This window comes from Mustelus asterias, chromosome 21, assembly GCF_964213995.1.
Source record: "Mustelus asterias chromosome 21, sMusAst1.hap1.1, whole genome shotgun sequence".
NCBI classification, from domain to species: domain Eukaryota; kingdom Metazoa; phylum Chordata; class Chondrichthyes; order Carcharhiniformes; family Triakidae; genus Mustelus; species Mustelus asterias.
Window position 1 is genome coordinate 71,989,756 of NC_135821.1, and position 17,910 is coordinate 72,007,665.

Genomic DNA, 17,910 nt, shown 5'->3' on the forward strand with positions numbered 1-17,910 from the left:
AATGAGGATCGGGGAGGATTACACCTGCATTAAGAAACTTCTTGATTGTTGCCTCTCCTGGTCCTGTATTGCCATTCACCGATGACCCTCCTCCCAGTCAAGGTGTTTTCAACCCAAATTTCCTTCGGTTGAATAGCTGAGAACGCTGACTGCTCCCTCCACCCTGTTCCAGGGCCTCTGGTGCACACCATGGGCGACAATGAAGGGAGAAGTGCCTCAAAATCTGCATACCAAATTCTTTCACTGTTGCAGATCAGTAGAATCATAGAATTCCTACGGTGCAGAAAGAGGCCATTCGGCCCATCGAATCTGCACCGACTCTCTGAAAGGTCGTTTTACTCCAAGCACCACCCCGCCCCTCCCCAACCTATCCCCGTAATGCTGCCCATTTACCATGGTTAATTCAGCCAACCTACACATCTTTGGACTGTGGGAGAAAACCAGAGCACCCAGAGGAAACCCATGCAGACATGGAGAGAATGTGCAAACTCCACACAGACAGTCACCCAGGGTGGAATTGAACCCAGGTTTCTGACACTGTGAAGCAGCAGTGTTAGCCACCTGAAGTATTCTTCAAGGCTCTTCTAATGTCACAAGATTAAATTCCAGGATAAGTAGCTCCAACACTGTGTCAAATTCAAGTTAATATCAATTAAACCTAAAGTCAGAAAGATAATAAAGAACAAAGAACAAAGAACAGTACAGCACGGGAAACAAGCCCTTCGGCCCTCCAAGCCTGTGCCGCTCCTTGGTCCAACTAGACCAATCGTTTGTATCCCTCCATTCCCAGGCTGCTCATGTGACTATCCAGGAAAGTCTTAAACGATGTCAGCGTGCCTGCCTCCACCACCCTACTTGGCAGCGCATTCCAGGCCCCCACCACCCTCTGTGTAAAAAACGTCCCTCTGATGTCTGAGTTATACTTCGCCCCTCTCAGCTTGAGCCCGTGACCCCTCGTGATCGTCACCTCCGACCTGGGAAAAAGCTTCCCACTGTTCACCCTATCTATACCCTTCATAATCTTGTATACCTCTATTAGATCTCCCCTCATTCTCCGTCTTTCCAAGGAGAACAACCCCAGTCTACCCAATCTCTCCTCATAGCTAAGACCCTCCATACCAGGCAACATCCTGGTAAACCTTCTCTGCACTCTCTCCAATGCCTCCACGTCCTTCTGGTAGTGCGGCGACCAGAACTGGACGCAGTACTCCAAATGCGGCCTAACCAGCGTTCTATACAGCTGCATCATCAGACTCCAGCTTTTATACTTTATACCCTGTCCTATAAAGGCAAGCATACCATATGCCTTCTTCACCACCTTCTCCACCTGTGTTGCCACCTTCAAGGATTTGTGGACTTGCACACCTAGGTCCCTCTGTGTTTCTATACTCCTGATGACTCTGCCATTTATTGCATAACTCCTCCCTACATTATTTCTTCCAAAATGCATCACTTCGCATTTATCCGGATTAAATTCCATCTGCCACCTCTCCGCCCAATTTTCCAGCCTATCTATATCCTGCTGTATTGCCCGACAATGCTCTTCGCTATCCACAATTCCAGCCATCTTTGTGTCATCCGCAAACTTGCTGATTACACCAGTTACACCTTCTTCCAAATCATTTATATATATCACAAATAGCAGAGGTCCCAGTACAGAGCCCTGCGGAACACCACTGGTCACAGACCTCCAGCCGGAAAAAGACCCTTCGACCACTACCCTCTGTCTCCTATGGCCAAGCCAGTTCTCCACCCATCTAGCCACTTCTCCTTGTATCCCATGAGCCTTAACCTTCTTAACCAACCTGCCATGTGGGACTTTGTCAAATGCCTTACTGAAATCCATATAGACGACATCCACGGCCCTTCCTTCATCAACCGTTTTTGTCACTTCCTCAAAAAACTCCACCAAATTTGTAAGGCACGACCTCCCTCTTACAAAACCATGCTGTCTGTCACTAATGAGATTGTTCCGTTCTAAATGCACATACATCCTGTCTCTAAGAATCCTCTCCAACAACTTCCCTACCACGGACGTCAAGCTCAACGGCCTATAATTTCCTGGGTTATCCCTGCTACCCTTCTTAAACAACGGGACCACATTCGCTATCCTCCAATCCTCAGGGACCTCACCCGTGTCCAAAGAAGCGACAAAGATTTCCGTCAGAGGCCCAGCAATTTCCTCTCTCGTCTCCCTGAGCAGTCGAGGATAGATGCCATCAGGCCCTGGGGCTTTGTCAGTTTTAATGTTCCCTAAAAAACCTAACACTTCCTCTCTCGTAATGGAGATTTTCTCTAACGGGTCAACACCTCCCTCCGAGACACTCCCGGTTAACACGCCCCTCTCCTTCGTGAATACCGATGCAAAGTATTTATTTAGGATCTCCCCTATTCCCTTGGGTTCTAAGCATAATTCCCCTCCTTTGTCCCTGAGAGGTCCGATTTTCTCCCTGACAACTCTTTTGTTCCTAACGTATGAATAGAATGCCTTAGGATTCTCCTTAATCCTGCCTGCCAAGAACATCTCGTGCCCTCTTTTTGCCCTTCTAACTCCCCGTTTGAGATCTTTCCTACTCTCTCTGTATTCCTCCAGAGCTCCATCTGTTTTCAGTTGCCTGGACTTAACGTACGCCTCCCTTTTCATTTTAATCAGATAATGAACCTTAATTATGCAGAAATTGAATCAACGGGAGAAAAGACCTTCTGAACATAGTATACAATCTGCACAACACCTGATAATGCACTGCTGCCTCACAGCACCAGGGACCTAGGTTCGATTCCCAACTTGGATCATTGTCTGAGTGGGTTTCCTCCGGGTGTTCTGGTTTCCTCTCACAGTCCGAAAGACGTGCTGGTTAGGTGCATTGGCCACCCTAAATTCTACCTCAGTGTACCCGAACAGGCGCCGGAGTGTGGCGACTAGGGGATTTTCACAGTAACTTCATTGCAGTGTTAATGTAAGCCTACTTCTGACTAATAAATAAACATTTAAAAAAAAATAATGCTTCCGAAAATAAGCTTGCAATGTAGTGAGCAGAGAATATGCAATATAACCACTTCCTTTGAGAAAAGTTTTCAGTCATGAGCAATTATAACAAAACCAGAATTTAGGCAACCTCATACACGCATCTGGTATTAGCAAATAATTGTAATAAATGATCATTTTAAACAAGCAATGCTCTTTAGTTGTGTTCAATCTTGCCACAGCCACTGTTTTAATGTCAGTGGGTAACTGCACAAATCCAATTCTACTCATTTTTAAAAGATTCAGAGTAACTGAATTTCATATTTTGAAATATAATCTTCAATTTGACATGGTATGTTGAGAAGCAAAACGTTAAACATTTTATCAATTTGCAATATTTTCCTACAATTAGGATTCCAGGGACAATCATTCATAACTGACCCCTTATATAACTCCGAAGGATCAATGTATTCTCAAAAGCTTAAATTTGCTTGTCATTTGGTGTCACCAAATGTTACTTACACTTAAACTAGGATGTGCACCAAATGCAATTTTCCTTGAATCCCAACAGCAACAGCAGCGACTTCTGTTTGGGACGTTACAATAAAGTTCCACAAGGTTCCATTTTCGCTACCAGTGGGTAGCATTTAATGTTCACAGAACATTAAAGGTAGTATCACAGATTGATAAGGCCATTAAGAATAAAGAGATAATGAAATTCTAAGTTTTATCTCAACTGGCACAGAATATTACGGCAGGGTGGGACAGTGGTTAGCACTGCTGCCTCACAGCACCAGAGACTTGGGTTCGATTCTGGCGTTGGGTCACAGTCTGTGTGGAGTTTGCACCTTCTCCCCGTATCTGTGTGGGTTTCCTCTGGTGCTCCGGTTTCCTCCCACAGACCAAAACGACGTGCTGGTTAGGCGCATTGACCATGCTTAATTCTCTCGCTCGGTGTACCCGAACAGGCGCCATGTGTGACAACTAGGGGATTTTCACAGTAACTTCATTGCAGTGTTAATATAAGCCTACTTGTGACTAAATAAACTTTAAAAAACTTGAAAGAAAGGATAATGATAAGCTTATATAAACCTAAGGTGACACGCTGGCACAATGGTTAGCACTGCTGCCTCACAGCGTCAGGGTTTGATTCCGGTCTTGGGTGACTTTCTGTGTAGAGTTTGCACATTCTTCCCATGTCTGGTGGGTTACTTCTGGGTGCTTCGCTTTCCTCCCCCAGTCCAAAGATGTGCAGGTTAGGTGGATGGGCCATGGTTAATGTGCGGGTGCAGGTGCACAACCTCAAACAGACCATCGTCTGCAGCAAACTACCCAGCCTTCAGAACAGTGACCACGACACCACACAACACTGCCACAGCAACCTCTGCAAGACGTGCCGGATCATTGACAAGGATGCCATCATCTCACGTGAGAACACCATCGACCAGGTACACGGTACCTACTCTTGCAACTCGGCCAACGTTGTCTACCTGATACGCTGCAGGAAAGGATGTCCCGAGGCATGGTACATTGGGGAGACCATGCAGACGCTACGACAACGGATGAATGAACACTGCTTGACAATCATCAGGCAAGACTGTTCTCTCCCTGTGGGGGAACACTTCAGCGGTCACGGGCATTCAGCCTCTGATCTTCGGGTAAGCGTTCTCCAAGGCGGCCTTCATGACACACGACAGCGCAGAGTCGCTGAGCAGAAACTGATAGCCAAGTTCCGCACACAAGAGGATGGCCTAAACCGGGATGTTGGGTTTATGTCACATTATCAGTAACCCCCACAGCTTGCCTCCTGGACTTGCAGAATCTCACTGGCTGTCCTGTCTGGAGACAATACACATCTCTTTAACCTGTGCTTAATGCTCCCTCCACTCACATTGTCTGTATCTTTAAGACCTGGTTGGCTGTAGAGATTCACATTCTAATCAGTATTCTGTAACTTGATTTTGTGTCTCTGTATGCCCTGTTTGAGAGCAGATTGCCACTCCATCTGACGAAGGAGCAGTGCTCTGAAAGCTAATGGCATTTGCTACCAAATAAACCTGTTGGACTTTAACCTGGTGTTGTTAAAACTCTTACTGTGTTCACCCCAGTCCAACGCCAGCATCTCCACATAATGTGCAGGGTTCCAGGGATATGCTCTTGGCCGGCTCTTCCCAGCTGTTATCAAAGGGAAGCTCAGCAGCAAAAAGGTGTCTTGGAGGTGGGGTTGGGACAGGTTTCGGGAACACATATTTATTGTTCCTTGTCCCGCAATAAAAGGTCAGGGAAATTGAGTCTTCTGGTTTCAAATGCTCTTCCCAATCTTTACCTAGTGGGAAAGCCACATTTCAAATTGTAGTTAGGATCAATTAAATTGTCCAACTCCAATCTTTGATTCTGATGGAGGATCCTGCCAGCTTCAGGTCAGCAGATTTGTCACCTGCTTAGAACAGTAGGTTAAAATTGAAGGTGGCAGGTTCTATGCAGGATGTCAGAGGGCAAGTCGATTTTAACTACCCTCCTAGCACCAGCCAGATGGGACTAAAACAGTTTAAAACTGTTTTGCTGTTGTGACTTTCACGTCTTTGAACATTTATTTGAAATTATCTTTTCATTCCTATGCCTCTCAATCACTATCCTTTTTTTTAATAGTTAACTACAGAAGTGCACATCATGCACAAATGCTAAAAAAAATCTAGTTATTGTACTTTGTGTCTAAAATCAGTTCTACAACTGTTTTTTGAAAGAAAGGAAAGGAAAGATAACACACAATTAGGAAAAATGCTCATCTCAACAAGACATCCATTCTCTTATTGATGCATACTTGGCAGTTTTCAACGCACATTTCAAAAAATGCTTTTGGTCTTCAAGGGAAAAGGCATTTTGGACTCTGCTTTTTCAGTGTCAGACAAGTCTGCATTGGCCTCCGGGACAGCTTAAAGTACTGCTTCTTGTATAAACAAGCTGCTCAGACAACACAATCACCAGAGCAAAGTACCTCAATGGCAAAACTTCACTACAACAAAAATATTTTCATCCATGTGATTTTTTCCTAATATTTCAACTAGTTTATCTCCAGATTAGAAGTGTGTGCTGCTTCCTTTAACTTCCATTCTAGATTACTGCTTTAGTAACTTTTTAAAAAAAATTAAGAATCTCAAGGTATACTTTTCTGCATATATGAAGTTTTAACAACAGACATTTTATTTTTATAACAAGATCTGGGTTATTAGCAATTGCTGTGTAAAAATTTTCTTCCTTGCATCTGGCTAGTTCAACTCTTGTTCAAAACCTTAAATCGATGTCTTCACATCCTTGTATCATTATCTATGAAAATTAGCTTGTATTTTGCCCACTTTTCTCCCACAAATTTCCCTTCAATGTCCTTTGCTCAAATTGCTTAGATTTCAGATGAAGCTTGTTTGACGCATCCTTAACGAATAACAAGACCTATCAATACAAGAGAAATACTGGACCCACCAAGGGACCCAATCTTAAATCTGATCTAAAGCAAAATACTGCAGGTGAATCATAGAATCAACGGCATGGAGACAGGCCCTTTGGCCCAAACTGGTCCATGCTGACCAAAATGCCCATCTAAGCTAACCTCTTTTGCCTGTATTACATAGAATCCCTACAGTAGGCCATTTGGTCCATCAAGTCTGCACCGACCACAATCCACCCAGGCCCTATCCCCATTATCCCATGCATTTACTCGAGCTAGTCCCCCCTGACACTAAGGGGTAATTTAGCATTGCCAATCCTCCTAACCTACACGTCTTTGGAGTATGGGAGGAAACCAGAGTACACGGAGAAAACCCACGCAACACGGGGAGAACGTGCAAACTCCGCACATACAGCGACCCAAGCTGGGAATCGAACCCGGGTCTCTGGCGTTGTGAGACAGCAGTGCTAACCACTGTGCTACACCGTGCTGCCCATTTGGCCCATATCCCTCTAAACTTTCCAATCCATGTATTTTTCCACATGCCTTTTAAATATTGTCAATGTGCCTGCCTCAACCACTTCCTCCGGCAGCTCATTCCACATACATACCACCCTCTGTGTAAAAAAGTTGCTCTTCAGGTTCCCATTAATTCTTTCCCCTCTTAACCTAAACCTATGCCTTCTAGTTCTCGAATCCCTAATCCTGGGAAAAAGACTCAGTGCATTCACCCTATCCATGCCTCTCATGATCTTATACACCTCAGTTTCCTTTGTTCCAAAGAAAAAAGTCCTAGCCTGTCCAATCTCTCCCTCTAACTCAGTCCCTCGAGTCCTGGCAACATCCTTGTCAATCTCTTCTGCGCTCTCTCCAGTTTAATAAAATCTTTCCTCTAGCAAGGTGACCAAAACTGAACACAATACTCCAGGTGCGGCATCACCAATGTCCTGTACAACTGCAACATAACTTCCCAACTTTTATACTCAATGCCCTGACTCATAGAGGCAAACATGCCAAAAGCTGTCTTCACTGCCCTATCTACTGGTGACTCCACCTTTAGAGAATTGTGCACCAGAACCCCAAGATCCCTCTGTTCCACGATACTCCCTAAGGTCCGATCATTCACCGTGAAAGCCCTACGTTGATTTGACTTTCCAAAATGCAGCACCTCACATTTATCTTTATTGAACTCCATCTGCCATTTCTCAGCCCACTTTCCCAGCTGATCAAGATCCTACTGCAATTTTTGATAACCTTCCTCACTGTCTACTATAACACCTATTTTAGTGTCATCAGTAGGCTAACATGAAGTTACTGTGAAAATCCCCTAGTTGTCACTCTCTGGCGCCTGTTCAGGTACACTGAGGGAGAATTCAGCATGTCCAATGCACCTAATCAACACGTCTTTCAGACTGTGGGAAGAAACCGGGGCACCCGGAGGAAACCCACGCAGACATGGGGAGATCGTGCAGACTCCAAACAGACAATATCCCAAGCTGGGAATTGAACACGAATCCCTGGTGCCGTGAGGCAACAGTGTTCATCCAGATTTGAAAGATTGGCTGGCTCTGTTGAAGGTAATCCAGTCTCGAATCTTTGGCGGCGATTTTATCATTTTCGTTCTGAGTGCTGGGTGGACGTGAAACTGGGAGTGTTTCAGATCCGACTTTTAGGCCCATTTTTAGTCCCCCCATAAGCACTCTGCAAAATTTTGAACGCGTCTGATTTGCGCTGCAGAAGCTGGTGGGTGGGGCTTAACATGCCCGAAAGACTGCAGAGGGAGGTAGTGCGCATGTGCAGGCCTCTGATGTTGCACATGCACATTAGAAGTAGCAGGGGTCTGACAGAAAAGAGAGCTGCCATACTGCAGGCTATCTGAAGCAGCTCCCTCTCCATGTAATCACGGAGTCCCGCGGGCTGAGATGCAGCCCCTGCCAACCCCCCTCGTCGTCCTGATTGATCGCGGATCGCAGAGTGACAGGGGGCCCCCTCCCTCTCCCCACCGATCATGGACTGCAGAGTGGCAGTGGATCCCCTCTCCCTTCCTCCCCCCCACTGATCATAGACTGCAGAATGGCAGTGGGTCCCCTCCCCATTAGCCCCTCCCCCATTGGTCCCACCCACCCATTAGCGTCTCCACCATTATCCCTGCCCCTGCCCAGTGGGCATTGCCCAGGTGCCAGGGTGGTACTGCCAGTCTGGCACTGCCCAAGAGGCACCCCCCTTGCCCCCGGCCTCCCCGGGGGGGGGGGGGGGGGGCCTCAATGGCCTCCAATGTCACTGGCGAGGCCAAATTGACTGCTCCCCGTTCATGGGGAGTATGTCTATTCCTCGCCAGCGAGAACCTCTCCCGGCGAGGTCATAAAGGGGGCCGAACCCGGATGAGAGCGCTAGGCTCGCTAAGCAGATGCAAATGCTCATTTCAAAAGATTTAAATACATTAACCTGCCTCTCCCCATTTCTGGCGAGAGGCTGACTGCGCCGGATATCAGGTGCTTGTAAAATGGTGCCGGTCGCGAAAACCAGCGCTAATCACGCTCAGCGCTTTACGGCCACTTTGCCACCACGTCGCGACCGAAAACAGACGCGACGGTAAAATCGCCCCCATTGGCTCTATACTCTCTCCACAGATGCTGTCAGACCTGCTGGGATTTTCCAGCCCTTTCTGTCTTTTGTTGCAGACTCCAGCATCCGCAGCAATTTTGCTTTTATCCCTTGAGAACTTGCTGGATTTGGGGACATTTTCAAGTGGAAGGTTTTGTAATGCCTTTCCCCCTATTCCTTTTTAAAACCCATCATCTATTATTTTAAGCGTTAATAATGACAAAAACAACATCCAGTTTGGTTTTTTTTTTCCCCCGGTAAAGTCAAACAATGTTTAATTCGAATTTCAAACGGTAACCGCTCCTAACGGTTTCTCCTCGCGCCTGGAGACGGTTGGAGCGGGAAACGGAGGGAGGAGGAAGACAGGAGCAATTAGACAACAAACTGCCCTCAAACCACCGCACCCCAAATGTCCACCTCACAGCAAGTGCCTCCTTTTATAGATATATTATTTTGTTTAAATTAAGGTCTGGTGATAAAGTGCTTTGAGGCGAACCTGATTTTATTCCCCCCCCCTCCCCCTCCCCCTCCCCCTCTTTCATACAGACCTTTCATACAGATTTATTTCTGAATAATTATTTAGTCTTATTTATTCCACTCACCGTGTAAGAAGCGGTCAGGACGATGGTTCCTGTTCGGACGTGGCAGAAGAGGCACCTGTGACTGCCGTGGTACATATTAGAGACAAACTTCACCATGTTGAGCCTTGTTGTTTTGTGGTGTTAATGGGTGAACATTAAAAAAAGGAGGGGGAAAAGTACTATATGGAGAGGGGGGGGGGGCAGGCTCTTTAGCTTTAATGCCACCTCTCCCTCTCTCTCAGGGACCCGTTAAACGGCCCAGGATGGAACTTACAGCTTCGCCACTTCCTGCTTCTATCTCCCATGACAACAACTTGAGAAAGTTTCACAACTTGGCTTTGGTGCAATGGGTCACCTGCTTTGCCCTCTCCATCTGCCAGTGTGCCCTGAATCTAACAACACCAGCCGGGTTAAGAGTTTAAAAAAAAATAAAACAGAAAGAACACACTCAACATTAATGGGACTCCAAGGATAAATAAAGACCAAAGAGAACAATTGAGGGTTGGAAAAGAGGCATTTATTAAAGACAGCAGAAGAGGCATGATGCAACAGGTTGCAGAGACTAGGAAAGAAGTAAAAAAAAAACATGAGTAGATAAAAAAGAACTATAATATAAACCAAAATAATAAAATATCAATTAAAAAAAGTTCTGATGGAAATAGGCCCATTAGGTTTAAGTTTTTTTTTACTTTATTTATGAGCGTCACAAGTAAGCCTACATTAATATTGTTAATATGAAAATCTCCTAATTGCTACACTCTGGCTCCTGTTCAGGTACACAGGGGGAGAATTTAGCATGGCCAAACCAGCACGTCTTTCGGACTGCGGGAAGAAAGTGGAGCACCCCGGAGGAAACCCACGCAGACACGTGGAGAACGAGCAGACTCCGCACAAACAGTGACCCAAGCCGGGAATCGAATCCAGGTTCCTGGTGCTGTGAGGCAGCAGTGCTAACCACTGTGCGACCGTGCCACCAAAATACTGTGGACACTGGAATCGGAAACACAAACAGAAAATACTGGAAAATCTCAGTGAGAGATCTTAGGTGAGGCGATGGCCTAGTGGTATTATCACAAGACTAATCCAGAAACCAAAAGAGAAAATGCTGGAAAATCTCAGCAGGTCTGGCAGCATCTGTAAGGAGAGAAAAGAGCTGATGTTTCGAGCCCAGATGACCCTTTCCCAGCATTTTCTCTTATGATTTCAGATTCCTGCATCCGCAGTAATTTGCTTTTATTAATCCAGAAACTCAGCTAATGTACTGGGGACCTAGGTTCGAATCCTGCCATGGCAGATGGTGGAATTTGAATTCAATAAAAATATCTGGAATTAAGAATCTACTGATGACCATGAAACCATTGTTGATTGTTGGAAAAACCCATCTGGTTCACTCATGCCCTTAAGGGAAGGAAATTTGCTGTCTTTACCTGGTTTGGCCTACATGTGACTCCAGAGCCACAGCAATGTGCTTGACTCTCAACTGCCCTCCAAGGGCAACTAGGGATGGGCAAGAAGTGCTGGCCAGCCAGCAACGCCCATGTCCCACGAATGAATAAAAAAAACTAGCTACATCTTTCAACCTCTCGGTCCCACAAATGAATAAAAAAAAAGGTCTGACGACACCTGTGGCCAGAGGATAGAGCCCTCTCTGTCACCTTCTTCTGTCAGGAAAAAGATACAAAAGTCTGAGATCACGTACCAACCGACTCAAGAACAGCTTCTTCCCTGTTGCCATCAAACTTCTGAATGGACCTACCTTATATCAAATTGATCTTTCTCTTCACCCTAGCTATGTCTGTAACACTGCATTCTCCTTTCCCTCTCTTTGTCTCTATAGTGCGCAAGAAATAATACTTTTCACTGTATACTAATATGTGTGACAATAATAAATTAAATCAAACCAAAGCCTATGTTTTGAGTCTGGAAGACCCTTCGTCAGAGCTAAAGACAAACAGAAATGTTGTTATATATTTAATGGTCAATTCAAATTTTATTTTGTACATAGCATTGGCTGCCAGGGACATGATGGAATTGCCCACCATCCATCCATTCATTTTTTTTTGTTGCCCATTTTTACCTCATTTCCACCCATGGCAAACTGATGTTCTTGAGCACTTGTTCTGTCTGGCATTATTGGAAGGCTAATCTCAAGTGGGAGTCAAAACGTAGGCTGGTCCTTGCTTGCCGAAAATTCATTAAAACTAATTCAGCTTTACGAAATCAAAGTGAAAGAGACATTGTCACTTGGTAAGCAGGGCACATATTTTTCCGAAGCGATTTATCCCAGAATTGTAGACAAGGATTTGCAGTCTGGATTTCCCACTATTAAAATTCACAATTATATGGAGAAGGGTAGTACTTTATCAAACTTATTTTGTATTATAGATCATAGCTGACATACATACATCTTTTTGCTTTCCCTCACCCAATCCTCCAAATTATATATGCTTCTGTAACAGTTAATTTGATGAACAATATTTCAATGCACTATTCTTTACAGTTCTGCGAGGGGATAAACATGGTTTTCAATTTGCAGACTAAATCCCAGAAAATGAACGACCTGTTCATTTTTTTGTTTGCTGATGATGGCTGAGGGAGGAAAGTTCATTTTAAAAAAATCATTTATGGGATTTCAGCATCTCTGGCTAAACCAGCATTTATTATCCTTCACTAGTTGCCCTTTAGAAGATGGTGGTGAGCTGCTTGCTTGAACTGCTGCTGTCCCAGAGGTGTTAGGGAAGGAGTTCCAGGATTTTGACTCAGCAACAGTGAAGGAAGGATGATATATTTCCAAGTCAGGATAGTGAGTGACTTGGAGGGGAACCTCCAGATAGTAGTGTTCCCAGTGCTGTTCTTGTTCTTCTAGATGGTAGCAGTCGTGGGTTTGGAAGGTGCTACCTTGGTGAGTTCCTGCAGTACTTCTTGTCGATGGCACACATGCCTGCCACTATTCATCGATGGTGGAGGGATTGAATGATTTTGGAAGGGGTGGCAATCAAATGGGCTGCTTTGTCCTGGATGGTGTTGAGCTTCTTGAGTGTTGTTGGAGCTGTACCCATCTAGGCAAGTGGAGAACATTCCATTACACTCCTGACCTGTGCTTTGAAGATGGTGGACAGGCTTTGGGGAGTCAGGAGGTGAGTTACTTGCTGCAGAATTTCTGGCCTTTGACCTGCTGTGGGTGGAATATTCTCCTATTTGAGTACTGCTATGGGATCTTTTGTGTCCAAATGTTCAACATTTCATCTGAAAGACAACACCTTCAACGATGAATCACTCCCTTGACACATATACATGTCTTCTTTCTTGCTATTTAACCTTTATAGTGTCCAGCATTACAGACATCTGTCTTCAACAGAGAACAGTCAGTGAATGAAAATAGAATACAGCTGTATGTTATGTTTCCTTTTGCTTGTAAAACAAATCCCCATTTTGAACAGCAGTAGATTATGAGCAGCTATGCGCAAAAAACAGAAAGGCTTGATCTGCAAATGAATCAATGATAAGCATTTGCATTATAATCAAGTGGAAAAGGTAAGGCAGTTTACCTTAATTTAATTTCTCATTCTGATCTATAGATCGATAATCATACGGTATTGCATAGTATTGGATATAATTTTGTGAGTCAATGATTTATTTGTTTTGTAATTAAAAATCAAGTTAAAAACCTGTGTAATTGATTCAATAATTATTGACCCAGAAAATCACAAAAAGCTTGTTGATTTTCCCAATATATAATCACCACCCACATCAAAAAATTGCCAAGTGTTAATGTAATTAGAAAAATATAGTTTTAAATGAATGGTTAACAGACTTTTTGAACTGAGAAACCTGGATGGAGTACATTTACCCAAGTTTGAAAAGAGGAAAAGAAAAGTCAAGATATATCAATAACTTATACTTCATCAACTTGTATTTTTAAAGGCAATGCGGATAGGGCCACTGAGGATGGAATAATTGTTTGGAAATAATAAATGAGATTAAAGACCATTGCATTGGGCTGGAATTTTTCTGGCATACCCTGGGTCCTGCAGCCTGGACCAAAAGCGGATCCTGAGTGTGGGTGAATGGCAGGTTTGCAGAGGGGATTTTACCAGCTTCGGGCAATTAAGAGGCAGCTCTATAGACATCACCAATAGAGGCTAAGGTTGCTGGGGGATGGAAAGGGCACCTCCAATTTGAGGCTCTCTCAAAGGGCCAGTAAGAATTTTTTTAATGTGCTGGGTATGCAGGCTGTTGCCACCGAAGAACCCCTCCAGGACATGGAACTTCAGGAAGGAAGGTCTATTCCCTGCCCCCGGCAAGCCATCTCACTGTACCTGGCGATATCCCCACATGGCGGGGATTGCTCTGACACCAATTGCGGTGGTGAAGGCAGATGAGTGAGAACCTCAAGGGACAACAGTTGCTCACAGCTCGAGGATCCTTCAGGAAGCGGTCTTGTGTTTCCTTTAAGCACACATGAGGAAGGCTGTGGATAACCACCTCATATATTCTTTTCCCTAGACACAGTACACATTGAAAATTAAATGGGAGGTTCTTATGAGCTACAGAAGAGGCAAATGGAAGATAGAGGGGTTTGAGTAAATGCAGCTCATTTACTTTAGGACAAATGCTAGATACTAAAATAATGATGTTTGATGTATATAGTTTATTTTGGAGACTTGCTAATTTATTTTGTTTCAAATTGATCAGTCACCTTTTCTGACCTTGATGCAGTAAGTATGCCACTGCAACATCTTGATGTGAACAACTACAACTCTTTCAAAATGATAGGTATATGACTGTCACTATTAAATAACCAGATTGATACTGGAAAGTTCACCCCATCAACTCAAATTCGCTTCTGGGGGAATCCTTGAGTGATGCTTAGTAGGATGAAATTTTGATAGTATAGTCAGCTAGCAAGCATTAAAATGCAAGAAAAAATACATAACCTTTCTGAGCCAATAGTTCCAAGGTCCATTCTTAAACTGTGGTGAGTTCCATGTGGGTTTGAGGTGAACCATGGTGGTCCATATGACCCTTTTCTTTGTGGTTAGTTTATTTTTGGCCTGTCTGCCGGCATCTCTAAATCTTTTACACTCATTCTTTTCTGGTTTTGATATTCTTCTTTGTTTTGGCCTGGTGGGTTTCGTGGATCTTGTGGGCCTTTTGAGCAGCTATCTTCTCAGATTTATTTTTCCTAACCACAGAGCTGAGTGCTGTGTTTGGATATTTTTTAACATTTCCTCCACATTGAGGACTTCTGATCTATAAATTGTTTTTCACATAGCACAATGAAATAAGGTCGATTTGCACCTTTTTACATGCAGCTATGAACATTACACATGAAGGTCACAGGAACAAATACATTTGCCGATATGTTAAGTCAGAATAGGGAGAAAATGTGAAATTAAAAATGTAAATATGAAGTATGGGTAGCATTTATAGCAAAAATAGAAGTTACAAAACTAGAAATATCACTGGCAATTTAGTAAATAATTGTTTAACACACTTGTATGACATTGTTCTGCCTGGTATTGGATCAGATATTAATTCTTAATTAATTGATTTAATGGATTAAATGACTATTAAAGTAGTGACAGAGGAATGTATTATATGTATTAAATTTTCATCTCCCAATGATGTTAATATGGGCATTGTATATTTGTCTATTTTTCTTTCTCTGGCCTGAGCTGTGAATTTCCACTTTTTAAGTAATCAGAAGAATTTTTTCTTTTTAAAAAATTAATCATGGCCAATAAAACTCAGATAACTGCAGTTTTAAAGTGTGTGATTTCTGAGAATACAATTTTGCATTCAAACCATTAATTATGGAGAAAGATGGAAATTCTCCTACATTGTTGAAAGAGAGATTTTATTCCCATCTTGCTCTGTAATATATCCGTCCAGTTTTTTTCACCTGATGTTCCCTACTATTGAAAGAAAAAAGTATATTATAATAATGATTTAAAACACTGTTCTGGATATTAATAACATGATATCATTCATCCCCAGATAAAATTACAAATAGATTTAATACTTACTAACCTCCTGGTTCTGTAATGACCAAAAATGGCCCAAATATATTGAACACCACAAGGAAGATACATTTAACCTCAGTCAAACTTTTAATGATAAGAATGGAAATGTACCATGGCAAGTTCCTTGAAATCTTTCCAAAAGACTGAAGCAGGAATCTAAGGAGGAGTAAGTAGTTTATAAGTCACAGTTTTACAAAAAACAGAATCGTGTTTCCTCTGGCCAGGACTGCTTCCTACCACACTGCATCTTCTGTAACAGTACCTCTATTTGCCTATTAGGTTTTTGCAGACTGTTGGAATGTGAGGTAGTCAAAGGGCACTCAGTTACATTCTGTCCCTGAGAACTGCTTGAAACTAGCAATCAAAATAGTGAATACCTTCCACACAGTTTCAGTGATTTGCAATTTATAAAGAACATGGCCACAATTTCTATTTGTTTTTACACATTTCAAACCAAGTTCGGCCATATTACATTCAAGTAGCTCTCTAGACAGAAGACTTCTGTCTTTGCAGTACACTGAGAATATCAACAAGAGGTGTTGAACAGAAAACCGGGTTAGAATTATGAAGCACCTTTTATTTTATCAGGAAATACCATATCTTCCTGTGACTCCATTTATATGTGTTCTGTCTCCTAAAATTCCAGAAACTAAACTTCAATTGCAAGACCAAGAAAAGGTTTTACATATCAGCTCATTTACTTTTGCAGCTGAAATGACAAACCATAACATTTTTTAAACTTATAATGAATCTTTTATATCTTGGCCCACTGTAGGTATAATGGAGAAGTGCAATGGCACTCCAATATTACATGTTTTCTCTTAGACTTTATAAGGTAACTAATATAACAATTCAGTAACAATCTATTGCCTAGGTTTCCTCAAGACTTGACTGTTCCAATATTCTCCTGGCGGGCCTCCCTTCCTTGAGCTCATTCAAAATTCTGCGACCCATATTCTAACTTGCACCAAGTCCTCATTCACTCATCATTCTTGTGCTAGCTATCTACTAACTCACAGTTCAGCATTGCCTTGATTTTCTAATTTTCATCCTTGTTTTCAAATCTCTTTGGGACCTTACCCCTCTCTATCTCTGTAAACTACTTTAGCCCGATAACCTACCAAGATCCCTTCACTCCTCCAATTCTATCTTTCTGTACATCTTCAATTTTCATCGCTGCAACATTGGAAACTTGATATTCACTTGTCAGTTATCACCTTCATAAAATTATGGTTTTGAAGAAACTAATTAGACAGTGGTTTTCACCTCGAGAGCCCTGGTTTGAATTTAACCCTGATAGAATGGATGAAAGCTTCCTCTGTCTTAAACTGTAACGAGCATGAGTTGGATGGTCTGAGTTAGTTCACAGTGGCCACCAACCCAAAATACCAAATGGCACCTTATTTACAATTGCTTGGTACTAAACTGACAATCCTACTCAGAAAGCTGTTCTTGTAAGTCAGATCCGTCATCCTAGTACAATAGGCATCTTCCATTGCAACTGGTGCAGTGGAGATGAAGTTTTACACTTATATACTTGAGAGTGCTTAACAATTATACTGATACCTCAAAAAGGGAGATGTATCCCTCATCTTGCTGAACACAAATTCAGCATTAAAACCTGCCGATTAAGAATTAATTTAAATAGTTGTTTGGTCGTACAGAACTTGACTATTGCTGAAAATAGAGATATACTGTTGAAGATTTTCATCTCGTACTCACCAGGACAAATTCACAAGAATATCAATTGCAAAAGGAACAACAATTTATGCTGCGTGAGAAGAGAATGCTGATTGGTCGGCAAGTGGACTGTAATTGGTAGAGGTGTTGCCATGCAGAATATACCAGGAAACAGTTAACTGCCAAACTTTTGTTTAAATTCAAACCAGGCAGGTTGACTCCGATTAGTCAAGGCATTGCCATAGGGAATGAACCAGGGAATCGTTGTCCCCAAAGATTTTTTTTTTCGTTGAAACAGGTGCAATCTGGGGACATGCTTGTTCTGCCTGCAAAGGACAGGGCCCCATGTGTGAATATATATAGCTTCGCGTACACATGAGTGAGCCACGTTGTGAGCACAACTGATAACCTTAAATCATTGTAATTCTTAGTACATCAGGACTGTTATTGTAATTCTTAGAACATCTGGATTGTTCAACAAGTGCTGACCAATCACAGAATCATAACTACTGTTGAATGCTATTAGTTTTTTTTAGCACAGGCTGGTTGGATATTGTCAGGACTTTGCCTGTTGCAAACAGCTGAAGTGACATGTTTGATACAATCTGCTAG

General features: G+C 42.9%; 1 protein-coding gene across 1 annotated transcript in view; it reads right to left on the reverse strand.

Moving 5' to 3' along the window:
• The window catches only part of LOC144508983 (lysosomal-associated transmembrane protein 4A-like), a 28,179-nt gene extending 18,470 nt beyond the window's left edge, over window positions 1–9,709 (reverse strand). The window contains exon 1 of the mRNA XM_078237203.1: window positions 9,614–9,709. Coding sequence (XP_078093329.1) covers window positions 9,614–9,709 — 96 coding nt within the window. The remainder of the gene's footprint in view (window positions 1–9,613) is intronic.
• Between the last annotated feature and the right edge of the window lie 8,201 nt (window positions 9,710–17,910).